We start from the raw sequence: 27,994 nt of genomic DNA on the forward strand, positions 1-27,994 counted from the left end.
TCGGTGGGCAGGGCAGCGGCGCGGGGCGCTCAGACGGCCTTCTCCTGCTCACCCTCCCGCGGCTCCTCCTTCAGGCTCTCAGCCACGAGCCTCATTTGCTGTGGAGAGAACACAGGACGCCATGGAGCCGCGCGAATCCGGCGGCGAGCGCGGGCCTCACGCCGACCTCTCCACGCCGTCTGACTGACCGGACGGGCAGGACTCGGGCTGTGGGCGGAAGGGAGCCCCAGCAGCAGGGATCTTGAGGGCACGGAAAGGAGAAGTGGCCGGCATGTCCCCCTCCCAGCCTGACAGAAGGAGCAGGCCAGGACAGAGCCGCGTCCAGGGCAGCCAGGAGAGGGCGGTGGCTCCTCGCAACACACTTCCCCAAGCCCCCAGGTCCCAGCCACCTGGGACACCACTCAGCCCTGCCCTGCTTGTCGGATAAAGGAGTACCTTGGAATTTGGCTTAAAATACACAAGCAGATTTTTGGTAACAGCTCTTTACTTGAGGAGAAACAGCTGAGCAGCAACTCCACCTGTGCCTGGGCACCTGGCAGGCTCCCGGGGCTCGGGAGAGGAGCCCCTTCCGCGGACCGCAGCCCCTCGGCCTCCGTGGCCGCGTCGGCCCTGGGCCGGGCGCCTGCCGTCCACATCTCAGCAGCTTGGCGCTGACTCGATACGGGAGGGGCCGGGACGGCGTGGTGACCAGTGGCCAGTGGGGACGGGTCCCTTCTTCGGGGCCTGGCAGAGCTGCACACAGCTGCCACCATGCCCCCGCAGCATTTGGCTCAGCACAGTGATGGAGACGCTTTGGTGTAGTTCCACCCCTTCGGCGGGGTGGAGGGGAACAACTTTATCCCCTTTAAAAAATACCTGGCTTCTTTGGGGCACCTTACATTAAAACCTCTGTAAAAATATAGGCAGGATAATAGAGCTGACCTTTTCCCTACAAAATAGTAACAAAATGAAGGAAGGGATTTTTCTGCCACTTGTGACTCATGGAAACACGCATGCTCCAAACTGTTCCTTAAAAGGCCCAGGCTTCTTAAAGAATAATGAGTTTGCATTATTATCGATGATTATAACAGGCACTGCCAAGCGTGCCGCTGGCCAAATGCACGGCTTAACCTGGGAAGGATGTGCAATCTCTGTGGAGAATCAGCGCGATCTGCTGAGCCTGGCACGGTTCCCCTGGATCCAGGTGGCCGGGTGCCCCCACGGACCTCAGGTGGCCCCTCGGCTGGGCCGAGCGGCCATGGAGGGAGGTGTCCACCAAACAGTCACCAAGAGGGGCTTTCTGAGCCACAAGCGAGCGCAGGATGAAGGGGATGGAGAAATCCAGAGAAAGCTGGCGCAGGAGAGGTGGGAGGCCTGGGTCCCCCCCTCACCCTGGCAGGCCCGTGGCCTCAGCCTCAGGTTACACTGGTGTGCCCCGAGGCCATGCTTCTCGTCGTAGGAATTAGAGCAGCTTTTTGCACGTGTACTTGGTTTGGTCAGTACTCAGCCCTATTTTATTTTTTATCTTGAAGCAAGGTCTCACTAAGTTGCTGAGGCTGGCCTCAAACCTGCCATCCTCCTGTCTCAGCTCCCAAGCACTGAGGTTATAGGCGTGCACCACAACCGCTCTGGTCAGATGCTTCCCCATCAAGTGTGGGCTCAAAGCCAGGCTCTTGCATATTCGAGGGAGGCGCAGTGACGCTGAATCCCTAGCCCAGATATTTTTCTGTATGCAGTGCGAGACCTTCGATTCATCTTGATTAAACGTAACCTGCCTTTCTGGCCCTGCTGAAGCTGGTCTAGATGATTGCTAAGCCCTTCCCGCGTGCTCCGCCATCTTCTCCTGCCCGGCATTTCCTGTTGCTCATGTACTTCCTGTAAACTCCAGGGATGGCGCCCGCCATCCCTCTGCGTGTCTCCTCTCTCCTGCTCTCAGAGTTCACCTTGCACACCGGAAGTAGAACTGCAGTCCCTCAGCAGTGAGGGCAGGCACTAGGAGCTAAATCCTGGCTGTGGTGCTTGAGGGAGCCGGGCAAGGCTCACCTCCCTAATATAAAGAGACCTCAGAGGCACTACCCTTTCTGCCCTTGCCGCTGGGAATGGGTGTGAGGACAGGGTGCTGGGAGCTGAGGGGCAGCCTGGGGACCACACTGAAAGCCGGCGGGTGCCGGGGACCGCCGGAGGTGAGCACGGGCCTCACCTATGGCCTTAGAGACTGCGGCTGTCTCCAGACCACGGGAAAGGCCCTTGTATGGGTTTGTTTACACTTCAAGTCACGCACTAACTCTCAGTCTGTATATGGAAGCAGCCCAGAGACATCCCAGGCTAGGCGAGTTCCTGACCCTGTCTCCTTATTCTCTTCTGCAAATTACCGGTTCCTTCTCAATGGACTACATCAAACCTGCTGTTTATAATCCTACCTGGTCAGGCTTTGTCTGCACGGTCCGCCTTTTCTTGCTTAGTTTACGCTTAGAGCCTCTCGACCCCCGGCCGCTTTCCTACAAGGTGCCTCCTGTGCACTGAGATGCTTTCTGGCAGCCGGTGTCTTCCTGTGTGTGTGTGCTCCGGGTAGAGGGCCAGATCGTGCTCTTCCACACTCCACAGCTCTGGATTTCCTTGTGTTTGGCTGCCGCAAGGCGCCGCCCGCCAGCTCTCCTGCGCACCACCGTAGGGGAGCAGCGGCCCTCTCTTGCGAGCCTCTGCCCTGCCCCTCCGCACTGTGGGGTCTAGGTCGCCTCCCCCCACAGCTCTGTTCTTCCCCAAGCCCCCCGCCCCCTGCCCAGCAAGACCCCTCCAGAACCGAGAAAGGCCTCAAAGCTCACAGGACAGCCTGCCTCTTCTCTCCTATCACACTTCCTTTACACAAGAACCAGGGGAGAGCTGGGCGTGGTGGCGCACGCTTGTAATCCCCGCACTTGGAAGGCTGAGACAGGTGGATAGCACAGGTTCGAAGCCAGCCTCAGCTGGCTCTCAGCAACTTAGACCCTGTTTCCAAATAAAGTATAAAAGAGGTCTGGGAGTATAGCCTGGAGGTAGAAAGCCTCTGGGTTCCACCCCCCCACACACACAAAAGAACTGAGGGAGGTTGGGTGTGCACAGGCGTGACAAGCGTTGGCAGGTGTGCTCTAGGGTCTTGGAAGTCGGTGCCAAGGAAGCAGCATCCCTCCTGCCTGGCTCCGGCCTCACTCCCTGCCCGGCCTGGCCGCGGGGCCTCTGGCGGCAGACTTGCTCCTGCCTGGCTGCGACCTCCTCTGCGAGCAGCGGGCCAGGCACGCGGCCGCTCGCAGCCCCGCTGTCTACACCAGAGGCTCTGCGGCCCCTCCCGCCATCAGACCCCCACCCCCCGGCTCCTGGATATTTGTTGTCCTCAATTCTTTCTTAAAAATTTTCCATCTCGCACAGAAATGTTCAATTCCCTCTAACAAGTTATAGAAAACAATTAAAAACAAACAAGCAAAAGTCCCCTTACCCTTGCGTCCATGTTGACATTTCCCAGAACCCTTCCCCATGCTGGTGAAGAGTCGTACCCACAACCCGCAGAATGGAGAAGAAACGACGGTAATGGATGGCTGCCGGGATGGCGCCGTGTACGTCCTGCCTCTAATGCCCACAAAGCTCCCCGTGTTGCACACACGGTGATCAACATGAGGGCGGGTCCATGCCGGGCCCCGCCCCAGGAGCCCGTGAGCAGGGGGGGGGTGCGTTCCCCATCTCCTCTCTGTCTGTTTCTACCACTCAAAGGCGGTACGCTCTTCTGTGGTTTTCTCATGTCTTTGATTTCAGGGAACTGAATTCTGTCTTACTGGGTGGTAGCACGTGTTAGGGATACATGACCCCACTTTCCCACAAGATTTCCACCAGGCCACCCCTGGACAGAATGCAGACTGTGGGCGCCTGGCCAGCGGGAAGCCATGCCTCAGCCCCCTGTAAAACACTGCATCACAGAAGGAGGGCGCCACAGAAAGAGCCGGCTGAGCAGGGTGGGGGCTGGCCCCTCCCAGGAGCGGGGTCAGGAAGCAAGCCTGGCGGGCCTGTGGGGAGCCCTGCCGTTGCCCCATTTTTCCTCATCTTGGTCAGTTTCCACCTGTCTCCTGGAAGAAAAGCACATGGGTGTGTATTTCCAGTGTCTAGTCAGTACTTGGCAGTACTAGGTTTTCCTAAGTAGTAATAGATGGAGAAACTGTTCTGTTCTCTAACGGTCTGTGATCGTGGTCCACAGCTTCTCTGTTTTCCTGTCCTGTTGGTACAGTGGTTTTCCTGAAAAAGAGAGGGCCACAACACCCATGAAGGGCCTGCGGGTGACGCATGGTGAGCCTGGCCTCCCAGAGGGCGGCAGACACGGGGAGAAGAGACTTGCTCGAAAAGCACGGCCACGGGCCCTTCTGGGCTGGAGTTCTGCCATCCTGTCATTCAAGCAAAGGCCCATCAAACACTTCAAAAAGAAGGGGGCAAAGGAAACAGAATCACACCCTGGGACGCACACCCTGAGCCGCCTGTGAAACACACTCTGGGACGCACACCCTGAGATGCTCCATGGCCCACGCCTGCCTCCCGGCCCGGGGCGGGCACTTGCGTCTGGCTCTCTGTTCATCCTGATGTGGCTGTTCACGCGGGTTTTTAATTTGCTTAGTCATTTCACAGACTAGTAGTTTTGTGCTTCAATTTGTTCCGGGCAAAATGGACTTTTACAAAATATCCTAGGTTCTTTTCAGAGTGGAAAAATTAATGAACAGAATTGGGACAGTCCTACATGACTGCTTCTTTGCTTTAATTACAGAACAGAGCACTTTGCATTAACATGTTCTGTAATAGGATGGTAGATACAGAACATAAGATAAATACATATAAATGCCTTCCTGTGCTCTCAGCCTCCCCCACGCTCTCTGAGCACCCAAAGCCACACGTTCTGGGGTCCAGGTGTAACTGGCGTTCATTACAAGGTCCATTAGTGCCAGGCACCTCCACCATGCCACCGTGCCGGGGAGCAGACACCCCGGCTCGTGGTTCCCCATGGGCTTTCCCTCAGCTCTGCTCCAACGGAATTCTAACAACGGGCAGCCACCTGCGCGCTCACTGGCTTTTCTTAAAGCAAAATGAGTGAACACCAAGAAAAATGAATTCCCATGAACCTATGAAGTATTATCCTTCCCATTCAAAACCAGAAGACATTTCTCAGTGATTTAAGGCTTCCCTAAGAAATAAGGCTGTGTCCGTATTCCCCACTGATGGCAGGGCTGCGTGCTGGACTGGGGCGGTGCGTGTGCAGCGGCTCCGCTCCGCAGCTCACTGTGATGTATAATCACAGCGCACCAGGAGGAAAGCGGACCAGCAGCCTCCCTGGAGCTCCGCCCACCTCTGCCCTCCAGGACTTGGCGTTTCTCTCCCCCACGGGTCAGGCCTGAATAACACCTAATACTGCTTTGCTGGTTTGAAAACATCTGTTAGTGGTGGACTTGCCGAGGGGTTCTGGGGTGGGTGGCACTGGCGTAAGGGGTCTGATGCCCCCCAGTGTCCCCCTTACCCTCGCTCACCCTGTGTAGTAGGAAGCGCTCTCACCTGGCTGGAGCTCAGGGGTCCCACCCCCCCAGCCACCGCCTTGCCTGTGGCCTCGGACTCACGAAAGCCCCCTCCAGCATGGCGCTGCCCCACCAGCCCGGGGTGAGTGCCGAGGGGCCAGGTCGCTCTTCAAGCCGGCTTGAAACACAGGCTTGGTAAATTCATACAACCTCGGTGGAGCTCTGTGTGGAGTGTGACCGCCATGCCACACAGCCGCATCACGCCTCAGCATCTTCCCAAGAGAATGGACGGGTACTACGGTGAACGTCCACACCCACGTCCACAGTGCGCGACGCACCAGAGCCGGATTACGCAACCAGCCGGTGTCAGTCAGCAGAGGGATGGAAACTAAACCGGAATGTGCACTCAAGGGACATTTGCTCAGCCACAAGGAACAAACGGTGTCACTTGCAGGAAACGGTGGCACCAGAGGATCAGCCGGCCTCACAAAGCCAAGGGCCGAATATTTTCTCCCTGTGTAGAGCTAGAGAGAGGCTCGGAAACGAGGAGAGAGCGGCAGAGCTGGGAGGGACGGGCGGGGAGGCAGGCCTGCGGGAGGAAGAGGCAAACGAGGCCAGGTCCATCCATTGCATCCATGCATTGCTAGCAGCCTCACTCCGTGTGTAGGGAGCCAGGAGGAGAGCCGTGGGTGTGGAGGACGAGCCCCCAGCGCTGCGTGCCGTCTGCCTGGTCACTCTGAATCTGACTATGACGTATAATTACAATGCACCAGTGAACCGCAGCAGGCCAGGGCTGGCCGGCACGGGGCTGTAGTCCAGGGAGAGGCGCCAGACAGGGCCGAGGGTGGGCCGGCGGGCTGTGCCGCTGGCGGACAGGAAAGCCGGGGCCTGGAAGACGGGAGGAAGCGTTCTTGTGGTGCATGCAAGGGTGAACTGCGGAGTATGTTGAGATGAGCCACGCTTTCTTTTACCTGGGCACATCAGCTCTAAAGCTCAACTGGGAACGACTGCCCTCTCTTCCCTGGAACATGAGCTCTGCATTCCAGGCGCACACGGACTCTTGCAATGTGAACATTTAGCAAGTGCCGGTGGCAGACACACCCATCCGCCTGGTGTCCTGCCTTACAAGTAACAGCTGGGACCTGCTTCGAGGTGCAGAAGGTGACAGAGGGAAGGGACGGCGCTCCCGTGGTGAATCACGGCACCCGGCAGCAGCGGAAGGACTCTGCAGTTGTGATTCAGGCCCCCGCCAGGGAAGAGGAGATGATCCCCAGTGGGCCAGACTTGTGAACCAGGAGCCTGGGCTGTCTGAGGGCAGAGGCTCCAGCTGACTGTGAGGTAGAGCTGTCTGCAGCTGAGCCTCCACTGGGACCAATGCTCTGCAGGAAGTTCACAGCCGGCAAGCCTGGAGCAGGGGCCGGGAGGCCCGACCCGACCCAGGACACCGGCAGATGACCAGTGCGCGCTATCCAAGCCTCGAGGGCTACCAGGATGGAGCAACGGGCGGTTACTGGGGTGGCCAAGGCAGAAAAGCCGTTTCTACTACATCCTCCGTGCAAAGAGAACACGAAAAAGTCAAGCAGAAATCAGCTCCAACATTTCTTACAGTTTTAAACAAATGATGACTTAGAAAATGTTTAAGGTCTGTGTCATGATTTTTGCCTGCAAACCACTTTAACCCATCCTTTCAATCTTGAACAAATCCGGACTCCTGTGTGTTTCTGGGATCTTCTGGCAAACTCTAGGTCCTCAGGATTTTGATCAAGCTAATTTTCAAGAAACAGCCTTTTGAAGAACCCAAGACACTGAGCCCTAGAGGGACTGGGGTAGCAAGGTGCGGCATCTTAGGTAGAGAAAGATGTGGGCTCCACAGCAGCCCCCGGGAAGGACAGAGCGCGTGAGGATGGTATGCGGCATGGTCTGATGCCGGTTGGAGCCTGGTAACCAAGGAGACAGCATCCAGAGACAGGCTTGTAGGGTGACCGAGTCCTGCCGGCTGGTGTCCTTGTGAGGAGATTCAAGTGAGCTCCCTCCACCCTTCCAGCAGGTGGGCTCGCAGCAGCCAGGCGCCATCTTCAACAAGAGCGTCTGAAGCAGAGAGCCCTCCCAGGCACTGGATCTGATGGTAACTTTAATGAACATCCTAGGCTCCAGATCTGCAGCAGTAACCTTCTATTGTTCATAAAGTACTCGGTGTGAGACATTTTGATACAGCAGTTTACATGGACTAGGATAAGGCCACACTGACTTTCTAGGAACCCGCTGTGTTGTTGCCAAGATTCAACGCTTTCTGTTCATTTATAAGAAATTGGCAAATTAGTCCTTAAGGGTTTTTTTTTTAATCTGTAGGCTTTTTTTTTCCCAAAGAGTTAGAATTTCCACCTAAAATATATAGCTATCATCGCTTAATTACCGACAAGTGTATTTGCCACTGCTCCATTCTGAATGGCTCCGCTGCCAAAGGCAATTACCTACTTCTTGGGGCCTGAATGGAAGAAACAAATTTGCTCTTATTTACGCCAAGTGGCACAGTGTTTACGGTGAAATAATTATTCTTGAAAGCACATGGTGAAAAATGAAGGAGAAAGAAATTGTCCCAGGAGCGTGTCCCCTTCCGCATGAAGGTCGTCACCACAGGCAACTTCTGTGCCAAACCCGCACGTCCCGCAGGTCGCCTGTACGGAACCCACATGTCACCAAAGCTGCCGCTGTGCCGAACCCGCACGCTCAGCAGTACAGCCAGGGAGCGATCCCGTCGCCCCAGCCACGCAGCCCAGGATGGCCAGGCGCTGCCCCCTCCAGGCGGGTGCCATGCCGGCCGCCCATGGTCAGTGCTGGGCCACAGCAGCTCGGGCGGCGAGCCAGGCGCAGGACTGCGAGTGCTTGCGTTGTACGTGACTCCTTCCTTCCCCAAACGCCAGGGTCTTTCATGGCCACTATGCAGCCGTGTTTTGGGGCAGTATTTAGTGTGGGCTCTCAGAGACCAGAAAGGAGCACCGCCCAGCTTACTGGCACGAGCCCAGAGTCGGCAGGCGCAGTGTTGCTTTGGTAAGTTGTTAGCACATGGAGAATGCCCCCCCGTGCGGACCTCTCGGCGGGCGGAGAGACCAGCTATTAATGACCGGGCTTATGGCAGCAGGCCTGCGCCACCGTGTGCGGCAGCAGAAACATGCAGGGCTCTCTGTAAAGACGTGTGCTTCGAGCCGCTCCCAAAGAAACAGCTTCCGTATATCTTCTGTTACCGCAGGGCCACACGCCCTTCTGCAAGGTTAAAATCAGTTCCCAACTCCACAGCAAAGAATATGGAATGGGCACTGGATTCCACTTGACGGCCCCAAGTCCCTCCCCTCCGTGGGGAGCACAGGTATTTCACACACAGCGCCGGTGGATCACGTGCCCGCGCCCTGCACACGCAGCGAGCTGGGGTTGCGAGCGTGTACCACCGCCCCTGGTGCTTTTTAGTAGATGCCTGCGGCTCTGTGTGGAGGCGGAGAGCCAGCGCCTTGCTCACTGACCACCCATAAGAAGAGTTACAAAGCGCCAGCAGCAGCAGCATGTGCTGGTGCACAGTGTGGCCGGTACACAGCTGCGCGCCCAGCACACGCTACAGCCTCCCTGAGACGTCACCCTTGCCGAGAAGCGCTCGGTGCACACCGACGTCCGGGCGCAGACGGGAGCCAGCTACGGAAGCTTGGCCGTGCACACCACTCAGCCTGCAGTGTTAAGCCACTGCAGGAAGAAGCCTTGGGAACCTGAGGGAGGAAAGCCCAGCGGGCCACGCCCACACACCTCCGGGGGCCAGACACTTTCCTGCAAGAGAATCGTGTCTCCCCTGCAAGAGAATCGTGTCTCCCCGTGTTGCTTCTGTTCCTTGGAAGGCAGATCGTCTGGCTTGGACAGCTGCGAGCTCTCGATGCTGCGCACCAGTACACCCTGGGGCAGACCATGGGCCCTGAGCCCGCAGCCAGGAGCACCAGGCGGGGGTGGGGGCACAGGCAGTTGGGAGCAGGGCGCTCCTGCTCTCTGGACCGGGCTGTGCGCGCTGCCTCTCCCTGGAGCACATCATGGCCGCTGTGCTAAGGACAGTAGAAAACTCTGGCTGCACACAGGCAGATGGCTTCCAGTCAAAGAGGACACTTCACACTGCCGCAGTCCACACTGAGGGCTTGGGAACCACGGCACGCTGGAGTTACACTTTCACAGAAAAATTAGTTTCCAGGGAATTAACTGTGTGCCAACCAACCATTTCTTCCCGGGACGCCACTGTGTAAGATGTCGTGAACTCACAAGAACTCAGTTTCGTTTGCTTTTTCTCTGCAGTTAGGCTGCTTGATATGAGCTCCGGTGTTTTTAAAGTTCTTTCTGTGTTCGTTTGCATGTAGCCAGTCCAACACCGGGCTCACTGGATCTACAAGCTGACATTCCAGGGCTAAGGTGCGGCGCCTGAAGAGAGCTCACCGTCCTCACCCGAGCCCAGGCCAGCCGGGGCAGCGCGGACAAGGCTAGTAGCAGCTTGATGCATTGGGCCCAGACGGTCGCGTGTGTGCCTGGCCCGGGCCGCCTTGGAGCCGCGTTTGAGGGTCTGTCTCTCCAGTGCTGTCCCAAGAGGACAAACCCACCTTGGTTCCCAGCCACCGTGCGCTGCAGCTCCTACCCCGCCCGCCTGCCCGCGGCTTCCGCGCCACAGCGATTCTCTTCTGAGCCATGAGAGAACAGTGCACACGGCAAACGCTGTCTGTCTCCCTGCCTGCGTGCGCTGTGATCTCCGTGAGCGCCGGGCCCTGCAGTGTGTGCGGAGGGGAGGGTCTGCATGGCGTGCAGAGGTGTCTTCAGACGCTGGCGCTTTATGTCCTCCTCAATGCTTCCCACAGGCCCGCCCTGACTCTTCTCTGCCCAGACCCACAAGGGGCTCGGGGAAGGGTGGAGAGAAGAGCTGGCCCCAGGCCACAGGTATTTTTTGGTTCCTGTTAAATTTAAGAGAGGCTTCTTGTCTGCTACCTGGTGTGGCAACATTCAAAAGTGGATTCGTGTGTGACTCCTCCAGAGCACGGCGGCCTAAATGGATTCTGGACTGAATCCCTGACGGCAGGGTCTGAGTCGCATCTTTAGCACATGCTGTTTCTATGAGGAAAGCGCCCATCATCTCCCAGGCGCCCACAAGGGCCACTACCCGGGAGGGAGGACGTGAGCCCTGCTCTGGTCAGAGGAAGGAGCCTTTTAAAGAGACGCCACTGACTACCGGAGCTGCCCAGGCAGCAGGAGCCAAGAGCAGAGCGCAGGCCTGTCCTGGGCGGTTCCAAGATTAGGGGCAGTGCCAGCGGGATCAGGGGACCAGAGCCTGCAGCCGCAAACACAAAAACCAGTAGGGTCACTGCTGAAAGGAAATGACGTAAACCTTCCAAAGAACAAAAGAAAAAAAACCATAGATGTGGACAGTAACACAGCAAAAAAGGGTAAAAGGGCCTCGGATAACATTAAGTTCAAAGAATAGCTATTCTATGCACTGAGTCTCTTTCTTGAAAAGCAGAAGAGAGAGAGAGAGAGAGAGAGAGAGAGAGAGAGAGAGAGGAAGACATATAAGACTCTGTAGAACACTGTACCTGGAGCTCATTTCTACCATGCTGATGTTATTATTCTTATTAGAAGCTCTGTGCTCACATTTATTTCTAGCCAACCACTCAGTGACTTTTGCCACCAGATGACCAGACTAACCGTCTCAAGGAAGAGCACAGGCTGGGAGAAGTCTGAGGCTGTTGCTTGTCAGAAAACAGGTCTAGTGCCAAAGCAGCAGTTCCTTCTCTTCTGAAAGATCTCCAAGGATGAGAATTAAAACAATCTCTCTCAGCTGGGCATCTCTCTCCGTGGTGGCACACACTTGGAATCCCAGGACTTGGGAGGCTGAGACAGGAGGACCACAGTTTTGCAGCCAATCTCAGAGCTGCTTAGTGAGGCCCTCCACAACTCAGTGAGACCCTGTTTCAAAATAAAGAATAAAAAATAGGGCTGGGGGTGCAACTTTGAGATAGAATGCCCCTGGGTTCCATCCCCAGTACCACAGAAAAATAAAAATAAAAAAACCTCTATCTATCTATCTATCTATCTATCTATCTATCTATCTATCTATGGTTCAGTGGTAGAGCACTCAGTTAGAATGCAGAAGGCCCTGGCTCAATCCCCAGCACCAAAACAAACAAAACCCTATCCATCTCCAAGGACAGAAGCAATTTACTTCTTAATGGCCAAGGTCTTTTTTATACCCAGCCAAGAATTCCATGTGGTTCGCACACAGCTGCTCATTCATTCTGCATCTTCCAGAGTCGCCGGCAGGAACCTGACTCCCCTTGCTCTCCCTGCATGGACATTCCTGTGACCATCCTCTTCCACAGACAAACACGGAGCCCAGAGCGATGTGGTCACAAGCCCAGGGGGCACCAACAGGGAAAGCTGAGGTTCCAGAGATGTGCCCCCGGCTCCGACAGCCACGGTACTGGCACCAAGGCACGGCCAGCGCCCGCCCGCGTCCTCACTGACCCAACACGCTTCCTTCAGGCCGATGTCTCAGGACAGACTGCGTAACAGCGACAAGTCCTTGCCGAGTTTCTCTGGCTGTCATTGTTAGATCATGCCTGGTGTCACGGAAATGATCTGTGGAGAACTATCCTGGATAAAGTACATAACCCAGATCGATGCTTATAGAAATAGTTTTTATCACATACATTTAAAAAGTGAACCCGTTCATCCAAGAACTAAAAAAAAAAAAAAAAAGGCAACCTAGATTTATTCTGTCTCTGATCAAAACAATGTTTATGGCATGTGAGCGGAGGGCTGGGATGTGCTTCCCAGACACTTGGCAGCTCACTTCCTTCCCTGCCTGTGACTAAAACCAGACTTGAAAATTAAAAATATGCCTATCATTTTTTTCCAGGACAATTCAAACGAAGGCGTCTACCCACACAAACATTGCTGTAGGCAACTCAAACACAGAACTGGAGAGAATCTTGAGAGCCACTGATGTCCCAAGTAAGAAGAGATTTTTTTTTTCCAAATTGGTTTGGGATAAAATAAAAAAATTAAAGTTACAGTCTTTTTTTTTTTTTTTGCAGGTCTGGCGATGGAACCCAGGGGCATTTGACCTCCGAGCTACAGCCCCTGCCCTACTTTTTATTCTTTAATTTGAAACTGGGGCTCACTGAGTTGCAGAGGGCCTCACTAAGTAGCTGAGGCTGTCCACGAGCCGCAATCCTCCGGTCTCAGCCTCCTGAATGCTGGGATTACAAGCGTGCGCCACCACGCCCAGCTTAAAGTTACAGTCTTGATAGCATAATTTCCTGGCAGATAGAAAATAACTGCCATGTACACTCCATCCAAAGCGTTAGCCAACAAGAAAACACACACACACACACACACACACACACACACACACACACACGCCTATAAAATTTATCAGGGGGAATAAACTTCCCGTGATGCCCATGACATTGTGAGATCAGGACAACATCAGACAGGCTTCTGAAGGGGAGAAGGATCGCTCACTGACTGGGGCGTCGCGTCGAGGCCTCGGGCCAGCACTGCGTTCTGCCTCTTGCTCCCCCACCCTGTCTGAATAGGACCACAGCCCAAAGGTCCAGGGTCCCCCACCCCCCACCCCCGCTTCCCCGCGAGGCCTCGTCCACACAGCCTCACGTCGAGGTGAACGCCACCACCACGGGCAGCTGGCTAGACATCCAGAAACCGTGACCCGGGAATCCAATGTGAATTCTTACTTTACGGCTATCTTGGAAAGCCGCGGGACCAGAAGGCTCGGGACCGTCCTCTGGGGCTGGCCAGGTCCACAGATTTCCACGAAGCCGACCATCAGCCACTCTGGGGAGACGAGGGTGCCGCCAGCACGCCCAGGCAAAGCACAGGGCAGCCCGAGCCCCACAAATGGCACGCCCACTCACTCAACGCCAGATGCAGCCCCTCTAGGGTTGTTTCCAGTTACAAAGGGATCTTATTTTAATTTTTATTGCATTTATTTCCTCTCAGGTCCGGGGCTGGACCCAGGGCTGCTGGACCACTGAGCTGCAGCTCCAGCTTTCATGGATACTTTAAATCAGCTCTCGGTTACTTACGACACCTAATACAACGTGGACGCTGTAGAAATGGTGGATCTGCGGGTTGCCTGGGATCTAATGACGGGGAAAGGAGTCTACACCTGTTGAGTGAAGACACTGTTTTCCTGGATACTCCCAGCCTGCAGTTGGCTGGGTCTGCGGCTGGAGTCCACGGATGCAGAGGTCTGTTAATGCTGGATGAGGAGCCCTAGCCTCTGCTCTCACGGGCTCACCGGAACACTGCCCTTTGTCATCAGAACCACTATTTGTGTAAAGTGTCTTCCTTTAATTAGGTGCTATTTCAAAGAGTTCTGAAGACCAAACATGTCTTAGGAGGACACAGATGACTGAACCTGCCGTTCTTAGGATTACTTTAAAGTCCATATCTCAAACTTGGGAGGCTGAGACAGGAGGATAGCAGACTCAAGGCCAGCCGTAGCAATTTAGCAAGAGCCTCAGTAACTGAGACCTATTTCAAAATTAAAAATTAAAATAGGGCCGGGCGTGGTGGCGCACGCTTGTCATCCCCGCACTTGGGAGGCAGAGACAGGAGGGTCGCGCAGGTTTGAAGCCAGACGCGCACGCTGGCTTAGGAGACCCTGTTTCCAAATAAAAATGTAAAAATAGGTCTGGGAGTGTAGCCCAGAAGTATAAGGGCTCCCAGGAGCCCCATTACATTAAAAAAAAATTAAAATAGGGCTGGGGGGTCTAGTTCTGAGGTAGAATGGGGTTCAATCCCCAGTACTGCCCATATCCTCTAGCCTGTAGGTCACTATATATTTCCAGCTAATCTCTTTTGCCCACATTCATTACAAGATGTATTCCAACATATCCTTGAGATCCAGCAACATTAGAAGTCAATGGAAAAACCATACTATTTATTGTATTAAATGAAAGATTTCCTATTTTAGCAATGTAATAGTAATTTAAAACAAACATATAAAAGTGTGGCTTCCTGAACATGGTATATGTTCAGTAATGGTTTCCTGAATTTTATATACAAATATAACACAGGATAATTTCAAATTCAAAGGACTAACATTTAGTAGTATAAACAAGTACAAAGAAATGGGCCTTGACCAAAACCTACTGAAGTTTACTTTATATATATATATAGTATAAAAAATATATATAAAATATATATATATAGTGGTGGTACTGGGGTTCCTGGAAACCCTTATACCTTGGGCTACACTCCCAGACCTATTTTCTATTTTTTTATTTGGAAACAGGGTCTCTTAAGCCAGCTAGGCTGGCTTCGAACCAGCACAACCCTCTTGTCTTCACCTCCCAAGCACGGGGATTACAAGCGTGCGCCACCACGCCCGGCTACTTAATAATCTTTTAATATCTTAGAATACTTACTAAAAAAGTAAGTACCTGGAACACCCCAGCACTCACCAGAAGGAAGAGCCTTTCTTCTGTGTGCACATGTATCGACCCTCAAGGTAGTAAAATTGTTCATCTGATACAGAGTCCGAGACTGAAGCTCCTAGAACCCTAAATATCTCACCAGGAGCATCCTTTGCCATTATTTTTAAATATAAATATACATTAAGTGTTCTGAGGCTTCTAGAATCGTCTGTTATGGGGTACTTTTCTTCTTTTCAAACACAGGCCTGTGTTGACGATGTGTGTGAGCAGAGTGGAAACCCCCGGCCCTCGCCTGTGCAGTGGACCTGCACCTCCGCCCGGCCAGCCACGCTTCCCGATCCACCATGCGGCGGCCAGGAAAATGCTGACGTGGCCCGTTCCACCGCTGGAAATAAACTGGTTCTGATTTGGCCATGTCTTGTCTGTCTGGGGGTGGGGGGAGTTTAGATATATGAATTGAAAGTTTTGCTCAGGAAACCAATGAGAGAAGTAATAACTGCCATAGCTCACCGACAGGTCCGAAGGCTCTCAAGAGCTGTAGTCTCATTTTAAGGGCTGCATGCCTTCTTGAACATTAAAGGCTCTTTCTCCAGTGAGCATAGAAAATACAAGGGAAAAGTCTATGCCTCATGGTAAGGACAGGCTACTCTGGAGCCTGCATTTATTGCCAGTTTTCTAGCTGGCCAGCACAAGCACACAGATGCACTGTTGACTTCGGGACGGCTCACTAGCTGTCACACAGGGTCAGGGAGCCGCCTTGAGCTGATGTTGCCACAGTGACAGGCATTTTACACAGGACCTGGGCTGCCGGGCCGGGCCGGGGTCCTCACACACGGCCACGCACAGCTCCTCGAGGCCCACACACAGCTCCTCTTCTGCCTTCCTTTTTGCCGGAGTTTCTATTTTAAGACTCCTTTCATTTGTGTCCAAGGGCACTATTTGTCATGTATTTAATACATTGGCTCCTGAACTGCAGATGAGTCAACAGATGCGGTTTGATGAAGTGAAGATTTACTGTGAGCCCACCAAGCCCCGGGCCTGTGCCTGGAGGTGTCCCGCCTTGGGCCTCACCCTCAAACTGGAGCTGGAATGCCCAGAGAATGGGCCAGCCGCACCACGGGCGGGCTGTCAGGGTCGCTGGCGGTCAGAGCGACCAGCCTCGGCGCACTTGGGAATCCTGCTGGATCCAAAAGTAGAAAGAAGAATGGGAGGCGAGGGGGCTGGAAGGGTGGGCCAGCGCCTCTCGCCTTTCTAGAAGGGGTCCTCTCTCTACCTCCAGCCCTGGGGTAGGACTGACTGGGCCCGGGAAACGGGCTCTCTCCCCCCAGGTCATGGGCTTTCTTGTAAGTCAATTCTTTATTTGAATTTAGATTTCACTTTTTTTTTTTTTTTTAAGGAAAGAGACTTTAGTTTTTAAAACAGTTTTAGATTTCCAGAATGATCCATGGTCCCACATCCCTCCCACCACACATCCCATCATGAACCTCATGCTTCCCGTTGTTATGTGACTATGTCCTCAGAAGTCAGATACCTGAGAACCCTCTGCTAAGCTGCGAATCCATGTTCTCCTTTAAAAACGCTTACACGTTTATATAACCTGAGAGCGCCGAGCAGGGCAAGTTCAGAACTCTGCGGAAATGCTGGGAAAAATGTTAAAATATATTTAACCCTAGACAACATACACCATATTTTCTTTTTCTGGAGCTGGGACTAAACCCAGCGCGGGGAGTCATATATTCAACAAGTGCTCTCCCACTGAGCTGTCCCCACTCGGCAAGGACATTTGATGAGGATGGCGAGGTGGGGGTCCTGGGGCCCCACCCCTGATTTGACACCCTTGGGGGCCAACAAGTATCCTGTGTCATTGTATGTATGTGTGTGTGTATGCATGTATGGGTGCCAGGGGTTGAACCCAGGAGTAATGTACACCCCAGAGCTACACCCCAGCCCTTTACATTTTTTTGGTTTTGGGTACTGGAGGTTGGGCCCAGGGGCATTATACCTAGGAGCTATACTCTGGCCCTATTTAATTTTTTATTTTGAAACACGGTCTCAGATGCCGAGACTGGCCTTGAACCTGCGGCCCTCCTGTCTCAGGCTCCCGAGTTCTGGGGTCTAGCGCCCGGCTCACCCTGTCTTGAAGCTCCTCTGGCTCTTTTAGCTGTCCTTCCTGGGTGGCGCCTGGCGCCGCCCCAGCTCCCTGGCTGGTGTCGCTCCGGAGGGAGAGTCAGTTCTGGGATGTTATGTCCCTGCACTCCAGGCCATCGAGTTACCAAATGGTTCCTGGATAAGACTCCTTTCTATTTTTATTCGGATCTTAAAATGCCTGAGAACTGAATAAATCAATTTGAATAGGAAAGAAAGGGCAGCCGGAGGGTGGTGTTTGCTGTCCAGGACGCTTCCGAAAGGTCTCAGCCAGAGGCCCAGTCGTGGCAAATGCCCTTTGCAGAGCAAACTGCTTTACTTTCCTGGCTGGCCTCTCACCTTTAAACACAGCTAATCTGCCTATATATTTAGAAACATCAGTTTCCCACTGGTGCCGAGCGAGCTCCGCATCCACTCTCTGCAGCCTCGGTCGCCTTGTTCCTAGTGCTGGGGTAAACTGAGGCCCATAGCAGGATGAGGGCCTTGGGGACCCCCCCCCCCCCAGGCGTCTCTGTCCTGCTCTTTTGCGAATGCTAGCTCTAATCTTTACTTAACAGTGCGTGGACATTTTGCTTGCCTGGTTCAGTCTTCTAAGCCTCTTTGCTGCTCAGGTTACTGGGTTTGGGTTTTGTTCTGCCCTCCTAAACAATGGAGTCCCCTGTGTTCATTTCAAGTGGTATCTTGAGCTGAGCGTGGTGGCGCACGCTTGTCATCCCCACGCTCGGGAGGCAGAGACAGCATGGTCGCGCAGGTTCGAAGCCAGCCTCCCTGGCTTAAGAGACCCTGTTTCCAAATAAAATATAAAAATAGGTCTGGGAGTATAGCCCAGAGGTAGAAGGGCTTCCAGGAACCCCAGCACCACCAAAAATATAAATAAATAAATCAGTAAAGTGGTAGCTTGAGCCGGGCATGGTGGCACACACTTGTAATCTGAGCATTCAGGAGGCTGAGACAGGAGAATCGCAGATTGTGGACAGCCTCAGCTACTTAGTGAGGCCCTTTGCAACTCAGTGAGACCCTGTTTCAAAATAAAGAATAAAAAATAGGGCAGGGGGTGTAGCTCGGAGGTAGAATGCCCCTAGATTCCATCCCCAGACCCGCCAAGTAAGTAAGTAAGTAAATAAATAAGTAAGTAAGTAAGTAAGTAAGTAAATAAATAAATAAAGTGCTAGCTTGAAGCTGAAGAAAACGTGGAGACCGAGTCCATAAATTACTTTCCTGCCATTGCTAAAGAAGCCGGGTGCTTGTTTTCCAGGAGCACACGCTTACCTGCTGCTTCAGGGCCTCCAAAGACTCGAACTCCAACCTGGCCAGCTTCATCTGAATGTGCCGGGGTTTGTCAGGTATGGCAAACGCCAGGATAAACTTCAGCGCCAGGAGTGCGTGCTAAAAACGAGAGAGAGCGTGTTGAGAGACACGTCCAGCCTCGCATGCACGGAAGCACAGACCTCACTGACCTGGGCACCGCCCAGCTACTGGCCTAGCGCCGCCAAAGGCCAGCCGGGCCCACAGCTGGTCATTCAGTGAGTACCGACTCCCTCGCCGTATTCTCAGTTGTTACCACAAGTGTGATACCTTCTGCCACCCCTCATGTTTTATAGGAAAATAAAGCTTACTCCAAAGTCTTTGACCAAGATGTTTGGGCCTGTGCCCTTGCTGACGACGTCTCTTAGCACACGGCCTTCTCTGCCCCACGGCAGCCCCCGCCTGTGTGGCGCGGTGAGCTGGAGCCGCGTGCACCTGTCTGGACACCAGCTGCCCCAACCTCGACCCCTGCAGTGGCCGGCACACTTGCTCTCCTGACCTGCAGGCCGGTGCGTACTGACTGACTGCTTATAATGACTGTGCCATGCGCTGTGGACTGTGTGCAGTGGGTGGGAACAGAGGAATGTCCCCCGGACCCGCTAGAACACAGAGAAAGCACAGCTGCTGCCATCGCGCCCTCTACGGGCAGGAGCGCGACCTAGGTCTGAAACTTGGGTCTACAACGAAAAAGGCAGTGTCCCCGAAGAAATGGGTAACAAAGCGTTTCATTTTTTGATTCTTAATTTACCTGAAGATAATCGTTTGTTGAAGACAACAGTAGTAGCAGTGCACTGGGCAACTGCAGTGACGATGTAACGTCCCGAGGAACAGCGGGGCGACTCAGGAAGCCCTGCTATCGTGTTCCGCGCTCAGGAAGTGATAAAGTGCTATTTCCAGGTGGACGCTGCTTAGATAAAAGTGTGCATTTTGAGCTTTGTGGGAACCACCGAACTTTTTCCTTTTTTGGTCCTGGGTGTCACGCTCAGGGCCTCGTGTGCGCCAGGCAGGCGCTCTACCCCTGAGCTACCTCCCAGCCCTTTTCTTTTTAAATTTTGCTTTGAGATCAGGTCCTGCTTGGTTGCTCAGGCTGGCCTTGAACCTGTGATCCTCCTGCCTGCCTCAGGCTCTCGAGATGGCAGGTGTGGACCGGTCCCAGGCCATCCAAGGCCGTCCTCACACCGAGAGGAGTGTAAAGCCAGCCGCCCGGGCCTGGCCAAGGGGGATCTCAGCACAGCGCTGGAGAGCAGGGTTCTCAGGAAGAGCTGCGCCCACCCCGGCCTCCGCCCCCAGCTGCAGGGCCTGGCGCATGTCCCACGTGTGGTCGCTCCTCGGGCTCAGCAGCGGGAGTGACTTCAGCAGGGCCATGGCTTTCGAGCCTGCTCCTTGCAGAACCTCACAGCAATGTGCTGTTTCTTAACGCGTCTCTTGCTGTATCGCCTGGACACACCGTCTTCCGGCTTTGTCAGAGCAAGCGGCGGGAGGGGGGGTCAGAGCTGTAAGCAGGCAGAGGCTGGAGACCTCCAGAGGCATGTATTCCATGCCCCAGCAGCACTCAGGGGCTTCCAGGCGCCCATGGCTCAGGGTGGGCACGAAGAACTGCCAGCCAGCCAGCTCAGGCGCCTGTGAACAGTGAGGTCCCTGCGGAGACCCCCCCCACCTGGCCCGGAGGCCAGCAGCCTCGGTCTCCCCTCCCTTCCTAACACACTTCGCACACCTGTCCCCACCTCAGCAACTGCTCCCTGGCGGGCGACAGCACCGGCTCGAGTAGGGAGGAGTCGTGAGCGCTTTCTGAAGGCTTTGTCAGGGCCGGGTGGTCGGTGGATGGAGGTAGGTTGAAAAAGAAATACACAGGTGCACACTAGATCTAGAGGAGGAGTCCATACACTTAGCTTAGACCTTAAAGTCATGTCGAGTAATCTTAAACAAAATGTCAGAGTGAGCCATGCTCACTGCAAACTTGAGTGGGCAAACGAGCACTGGGCCCAGACCTCCCACTTTCCTTCTGTTTTGGGTCAGATGCTGATGCTGGGCCCAGCGGCATAAAACTGAAAAGGACATAGAAAGAACAAACCGCAACTTCCCATGGCAGACGAGGCAGTATTCATTCTCTGAAGAAGTGCTCCCCCTCCCAGTCTCTGTTCTAGAGCAAATCCAGTGTGTCAGGAACAAGGAGTTAATGAATAATGCCCAAGACACATAAAGATGAAGAAAACCAAGGGAATGTGCATTATTATTTTTACAAACCACCTAAATACCTGTTATGGAATGAAATAACTAATTTCTTTCCGTGGAAATTGGTGAGCCATTTTCCTGCTGCTCAGACACCGCGGCGGGCCCTCATCCGGCAAGCTGGGGCTTGGCAGGACGGCAGAGCCTCCTGCGGGGCCACGGGGAGAGGAGAAGGACGCCACAGCGACAGCGCTCAGACGCTGCAGTTTATAATCAACGGCGATCTCAACTACGCTGCTGAGCGCTATCTTCTCTGTAAAATGTGAGTACTTTAACGTTCCGCAAGTGTTATATTATACTGAGTTTCCTGGAAGATACTAAAAATCTCCCGACCCTGGGCATCTTCTTCCCCTGCAGGGTCCTGCTCACATCCAGCACCAAAGCAAGTAACAGGCGGTGCCTCCTCACGCAGCTCCGGGGGAGCGGAGAGGTCTGCACCGCTGGGGACAGGCCGGTGAACCTGCGCCTCTGCCACAGCACAGACAGACAGCACAGGTAGCACACTGGTCAAGAGGAATTGGAGACTCAGAGCCCAAAACCACACTCGCCAATGAACACACACACACACACACACACACACACACACACACACAGCACAGTTTAACAAGTGAGCGGAAGATGGACGAGAAGGAATAAATACAGTAAACAGGCCAGCGTGGTGCGCAGGCAGAGGACACGAGCTGGAGGCAGCCAGGGGCCAGGCGCATGAGCGTGTGGGCAGCATCACCATCTCAGTCTATGGCTGCGATTGTACAGGCCCTAGGATATCAGTGGCCCAAAGCTAAATTAGCTAGTGCTGAACCTAGTGAGGAGTAGTGCATCACCCATGCCTCGAAATGAATTCCCAGAGAAAAGTAGATAAAAAGGACTCCGGCAGAATCAAACCTGACACCATGATTAACACGCCGGCCATGAGCCACCTCTCAGCCGAGTGCGTGCCGCACGCACGGTTCATCCTCAGCTCCCACTGGCTCAGCTTGTGCAAAAGCACACTTGGGGCTCGTGCTGGGCTGTTTCCTGCAGGCACCCATTCATTGCATGCTTTTTTGTTTCCCACTACTAAACTACAAATTACATTCAAAAATAAAATTAACTGCAGGGAGGAGAGCCGCTCCGGGGGAAGCAAATCTAGCGTGTTCCAAGGCATGGCCACTCCCGGCTCAGGGCTGCAGGGAGCTCTGCCCTCTTCTGCAAGAGCGCAGGTCTTGTCCAAATCACTGCTTCTTTACTAGCACTGCTAGGAAAGAAAACCGTGAAGGTTTCTGCAAGGGCAAGAACCAGCGCCTTTATCTTTAGACATGAAGCTGCTCTGCGTGCGGGATGTGGGAGGGCCCGCAAGCAGGCCCTGCGGCCAGAGCGTCTCCAGGACCCACTTGGGGATGTGGTGGTCGTGAGCCTCTGCGTGTGTGTGTGTGTGTGTGTGTGTGTGTACATACATATCTTAAGCATGGCCCAGAACGCGCGTAGGTAGACAGCAAGCTCTTGGACAAAGAACGGGACTGCACGACGGCTGGTGCCCTCGAGAAACATTCTTGGACATGGACATGTAGGCGTGGTGAGGTCTAACAAAGACGCTGCTTGAGTATCACAGATGTAGCCATAGACTCAAACCTGCGCTGGCATTCATAACGGCCTGCTTCACGCTGCCCAAACTAGAAGCAAACAAAATGATCTGAAGATGTGGATGGATAAACAAACGTTGGCACATCCAGAAGGCGATAGAAGTGAGCTACTGCCCATGAGAAACTGGGGAAAGTTAACTGGACATCGCTAAGTAAACACAGCAGGTGTGCGAAGGCCCCGGCGGCCTGCGTCCTACGTTCTGGGAATGCAGCTCAGTGGTAAACTCACCTGTGTTTAGTCACCAGTATCACAAAGAACGTTTATTCGTCTAAAAATTACACTGCGAATCGAGATTGCAAGGAGTTTTTAATATTATATCTTAAAAGACACAGCCTGATTGTAAAATAATTTTCCATTAAGTATTTTTAGAAGGGTGCTCTAATGATTTCCTTTCTTTCATAACACTGTTGTGCTGACGCAGAAAACAGCCAGGAAACACTTTCTCCCAGTTGGAAACCTATTTACAGCAATATCAAATGTTCAGTCCCAGGCTAAACTAACTGCAAAAGTGTATCCAATTAAAAAGGAGATAAGAAAAGAAACCAAGTATTTTATAAAAAAAGAACACTTATTTTTTCCTTACTTGCCATAAAATGTCTCGACGTTCAAGGGAGTGGGGTCCAGAATAGGGAGGATGGGTGCTGTCAGGGTACACTATCTGGGCATATGAAAGCATCACACAGAAGCCCATTATTTTGTACAATTAATATGTGCTAGCGATCATAACAGAAATAGGTTTTTATTCTATGCTAGGAAATAAGACTATTCCTTGCAAGTCTAGATTTTCTACTCTTTATTTCTTTTTCCTTTTTCCATCCTTCCTCCCTCTTTTTTTTTGTACTGGGGACTGAACCCAGGGGCATTCTACCTCAGAGCAACACCTCCAACCTTTTTTTATTTTTTACTTTGAAACAGGGTCTCACTAAGTAGCTGAGGGTCTCACTGCGGGATTGCAGGCGCGGACCACCGCCCCGGCTTGCGTGTTTTATTCTTGACCGGAATCCTCTTCAGTCCCTCGCTGGACATGAAGCACGGGTGCCCCGAAGCCTCCGGTGACGCGAGGGTGATAAAGTTTACATGCAACCAGTCTTCCTGACGACAATCCTTTGTGTAATGTATAGTCCCATGCGCTGCCATATTGGGATAAAATCTCCCCAAAGGCCTGCAATTAACTAAATCTGTTCTAGCTATTGGTGATATGCCACACCTGCAGAGCACACAGCTTGGAGCCTGCACTTGAGCCTCCTGCTCTGGGTGCAGTCCTCGGGAGCATCCGCCTTGCCCTCCGTGCGGCCTCTGTGCTCTCCTCCCGCTGGGGCGCCTTGCACCTCCGTGCCGCCTGGCCCCACTGCCCTTGTCGCTGCTTCCTGGTGGGCAGGAGCCTCAACAGGGACACCTGCGTGCTCCCAGCATCCTTCCCCTCCTGCTCCTGGGCCACATCCTCTGCCCACGTGTGCCTTGTCTCGCCGTCCTCCGCAGGGTCAGTGATGCATCCTGGCTCTTCCCGCCCCCGGGAAGCTGTTGCAGTGCCCGCATGTGGCAGCTCCAACCCTCGGCTTTGAATGTGCTCCAGCTCATTTTTAAAAATCCCTCTCACACACGCTGCTCGTGAAACGTTCCTGCCAAACTTGTTCCACTGAATCTAATCACACATCTGGACACGGCTTCTGATATCATGGGGGACAGAGGAACTACTTTTGCGAAAGAAAAGGAAACGGCAGTAAAATGCCACAGGCGACCATCAGGTCCACGCAGTGGGGTCTAAGGAAAGCGGAGCTGGAGTCCTCGAGCATCCACGTCACCGTCGCCTCATCAAAGAGGCCACGCGGAGGCAAAGCCGCGGAAGATGCCCAGCATCCTCGGAGAGCTAAGTAAAAAGCCGACAACAATCGGAATGCTCAGAGCGGCTAGTGGGATCGCAAAAGGTGTAGCCATCAAGGAAAACCACTGGCGGCTTCTTACAATGTCAAATGTTCCCTGCGTGTGACTCAACAATCCCGTACCTACGTATTTACCCAGGCGAAATGAAAACCTGTGGGTGGGTGTTTACAGCAGCTCTGTTCAAAACCCCCAAAACTGGAAACAAGCAAAATATACGATCAAAACAGCCCTCGTCTACAGAATGGACAGACTGTAGCACACCCGCACAATGAAACGCCGTGTGCAACAGAAAAGAACTACTAGCCATGAGCCTAACGACAGGGTGTGAGTGGAGAAGGCCCAAAGGCCACACATCGCATGACTCCATGAGAGGGCACTCTGGGAAGACCACGCGGCAGGGAGGAGGACAGCTGTGGCCGAGGCTCAGCTCCAGGAGCAGCAGGAGGGTGTCCAGCATGCAGGGGACGCGGAACTCTCCTGTGTCTTGACTGGGATGATCGCTACGTGGGCTTTGGTGCTTTTCAGAATGCATACACCTGTACACTGAGGAGATTACATATAATTTCTTATATGTAAATTTTTAAAAATTAAAAAACTTAAATGCAAAAAATGTCACTAATGCGGGAAACGTGCTGGGACTGTTTAAGCTTAAAAGAGGCCCAAAAACCAGGTGCGCAAATCCTGGCTAGCGCCTGCCAGTCAACTACACGCTCTTCTCCTGGTGCCTGCTGGGCGGGGTGACAGCCATCAAGAGACCATTCCGGGGACAGCTGGGAGATGGGACTGTTCACCTGATGTGAGGGGGGTTATGAAATTCTTAATCTTCATGATCTGATGATGGCAACGTGGCTAAAAGAATATCCTTATTTTTAGGAAATGTATGGTGGAAAGGTTAGGGTACACTGTCTTAACGTCTGTACCCTAGTTGTTCATAAGAGAAAAATAGACAAAATACACAAGTGTGTCTCTTGTTTTTTTGTTTTGTTTTGTTTTGTTTTTGCAGGTCTAGGGATGGAACCCAGGGGCATTCAACCTTCGAGCTACACCCCCAGCCCTATTTTTTATTCTTTATTTTGAAACAGGTTCTCACTGAGTTGCAGAGGACCTCACCAAGTAGCTGAGGCTGTCCACGAACCATGATCCTCCTGTGTCGGCCTCCCGAATGCTGGGATTACAAGGGTGTGCCACCACACCCAGCAAGTGTGTCTCTTTGTATACCTGTATGCGTATGTGTATGTACACACAGATCAAGCAAATCCGGCAAAATGATATAAATGACAACTGCCAGATGCTGGTGAGAGGTACACAGCTGCTCACTGAACTATTCTTTCAACATTTCTGTACTTAAACATTTTATTTTATTTTTATTTTTTGGTGGTACTAGGGGTGGAACCCAGAGGTCTTCTACCTCCGGGATATACTCCCAGACCTATTTTATATTTTTATTTGGAAACAGGGTCTCACTAAGTTGCTGAGAGCCTCACTCAGTAGCTGAGGCTGGCTTCGAACCTCCGCGATCCTCCTGTCTCAGCCTCCCAAGCGCAGGGATTACAAGCGTGCGCCACCACGCCCGGCTACTTAAACATTTTAAAGTAGAGCCAGGCATGGTAGTATAGACCTGGAATTATAGTACTTGGGAGGCTGAGACAGGAGGATCACAGGTTTGAGGATCGCCTCAGTGTGTAGTGAGGCTCTTATCAACCTAGTGAAGCCCTGTTTTAAAACTAAGTGGGGCTGGGGATATAACTTGGAGGTCGAATCCCCTGAGTTCAATCCCCAATGCCACATGTGCATGAAAACACCACACACACACACACACACACACACACACACACACACACACAAATTCAAAGTGAAAAGTAGAGAAAAACTCTTCCCAAAGCTGATCTTGGCAAAGCGCTGTCCTTTGAAATCCCCTGTGCAGGAGTTTTGTTTCCAAACTGTCTCTGGCTGTTTCCACTAGAAGATCCAGTCAAACTCCATTTGGCTCTGCCCTCTGAGGCCTTTGGGCGCTGGGTGTCAGGCCCACCGTGCACGGCCCTGCCAGCTTTGCTTGGCACGGTGCCCTGGGCGGTGCTCCTCCTCGGGGACGGCCCGCCATGCCCGCCTCACTCTTCTCAGGACTGTGCCCCCTCCTGCTGCACCCCTCCCCGTGCCCGGCTCCCCAGGCAGAGGCAGATGTGGCCATCCTGCGCTGGCGCTGCGTGGTGGCACACACCTGGGCAGACTTCCAGGCTGCTGCAGACACTGGCAGTCACTTTCCCCAGGGCAGAGACGGCCCACTCATTCTGGCCCAGCGCTGACTAAAGGAAAGCGTGGACGCAGGGACGCAGGCTCTCCGGACCTTGGCGCTGCTGGCGCGCCGGCTGGGAAGCTATCGCGGGGCTTGCCTGGGCTGTGTAGCAATGTTTCCTCTTGGTTGGATAAACGAATGAGCAATCCTGAGTCTTCCTAGACAGATGGCACCACCAGGGGCATATGTGAGGCTCCAAAGAAAGTGACCACCTCTGAAGACGAAGGGTTCTGGATGTGTGCCGGCGGCAGGGCAACCCAGGCGACATGGTGCGGACCGGGCCCAGCTGGACTGAGGAGCAGCTCGGGCACGGGGCAAGAGCCCTTTACAGTGTATGTGACTGAGAGTGATAAAAAGAGAGGGCTTGGGGGTTTGCACCATGATGCGTGCTGGTCCCCGCCTAGGAGGCTCAGGGCAATGGAGGTTGTGGGCGTGGCCGGGCTCTCACCATGGGCTCAGGGTGCAGCCCCTTTCTGATTTCTTCCTTCATACTGGAAGACCGACACCCCATACAGAAAAGCTGGTCCGCGCTGAGGCCCCAGCAGAGTTGATTACTTGAAGCCGGAAGGCCGGGGCCCCACGACAAAGCACCTGCCGCGCGGTGTGGGAGGGCAAGCGGCCCTAGGGGCGAGGGGCTCCTCGCTGGCGGCCAAGAGCTTCTCAGTAGACAGTGAGCTCAAACAGCCTCTCCTCGGTTGCATTTCTGACTTGTAAACATTTCTAAGTGGCTGAACCCACGCTTCCATTAAGAGACACAGTCACTAACTGTGGCTCTCTGTAATAATTTGTATTTTAAAGCAGCTCTTTGATGGCTAACCCAGAGAAACAAACAGTAGCTAGAAGGAAAAACTGCATCTATGAATCACACACCAACTGTAGTAAAAGAAATCAGTATTTAGGAATGTGGTGCTTAGAGCTGGCTGAGAAGGAAGAGACACGTTTGCGCGTCACCAGTGTCTGGGGTAGCAGCCCCGCAGGCCACGGTCACGTCCTGCAGCGCGCACACCAGGGTGCCCCACACATCGTGCCCACTGAACACCCACACCCCACGAGGAAGCAACTATACGTGTTCCCACTTGACAGGTGGCGGGACTGAGCTCAGAGAGCTCACGTGCCGTGTCCAAGGTCCAAGGTCACAGAGCGGGGAGCTGTCTGTCTAAGGGAGCCACGCCCAGGACCCGGCACAAGCAGATATGACCGCCACTCTGCTTCCGTGACGTGAGCCCGTGACAGGCGCGGAGGAGGGGAGGCCTCTTCAGGCACGGGAGTCAGTGTGTGGACATGCCAGCTTTGACCTCTCTCTAATGTCCATACATTTTTTTCATTGTGAGAGATAGAACAGTCCTACCATGCATATAGCATAAACAGTATTAAATTGACCGTGACCTAACATTTGGCAAAAGCCCAAGAAAGCAAACAGTTGGAAAAGGTCTAATGGATCGTCAGAATCCCGCATCCCACCTACATTTGAGTAAGAAACTCCTTACTCAAGGTCTTCTAACCATCTGAAAAGAATAGACCCATGGAAGCTCCCTTTCCATCGATACGGCCCT

The 27,994-nt window shown here is 53.4% G+C and overlaps 1 protein-coding gene across 5 annotated transcripts in view; it reads right to left on the reverse strand.

The window, feature by feature from the left end:
* Positions 1–27,994, reverse strand: part of ANO10 (anoctamin 10) — a gene marked incomplete at its 5' end in the record, with an annotated part of 94,028 nt that continues 66,034 nt past the window's right edge. For all 5 annotated transcript variants that reach the window (XM_080715010.1, XM_080715008.1, XM_080715007.1 and 2 more), the window contains 2 exons: positions 1–98; positions 18,380–18,496. In XM_080715010.1, the coding sequence (XP_080571136.1) occupies positions 30–98; positions 18,380–18,496 (186 nt within the window). In that variant the 3' untranslated portion in view covers positions 1–29. The remainder of the gene's footprint in view (positions 99–18,379; positions 18,497–27,994) is intronic.

Source organism: Muscardinus avellanarius (assembly GCF_963383645.1).
Source record: "Muscardinus avellanarius genome assembly, chromosome: 18".
Taxonomy (NCBI): domain Eukaryota; kingdom Metazoa; phylum Chordata; class Mammalia; order Rodentia; family Gliridae; genus Muscardinus; species Muscardinus avellanarius.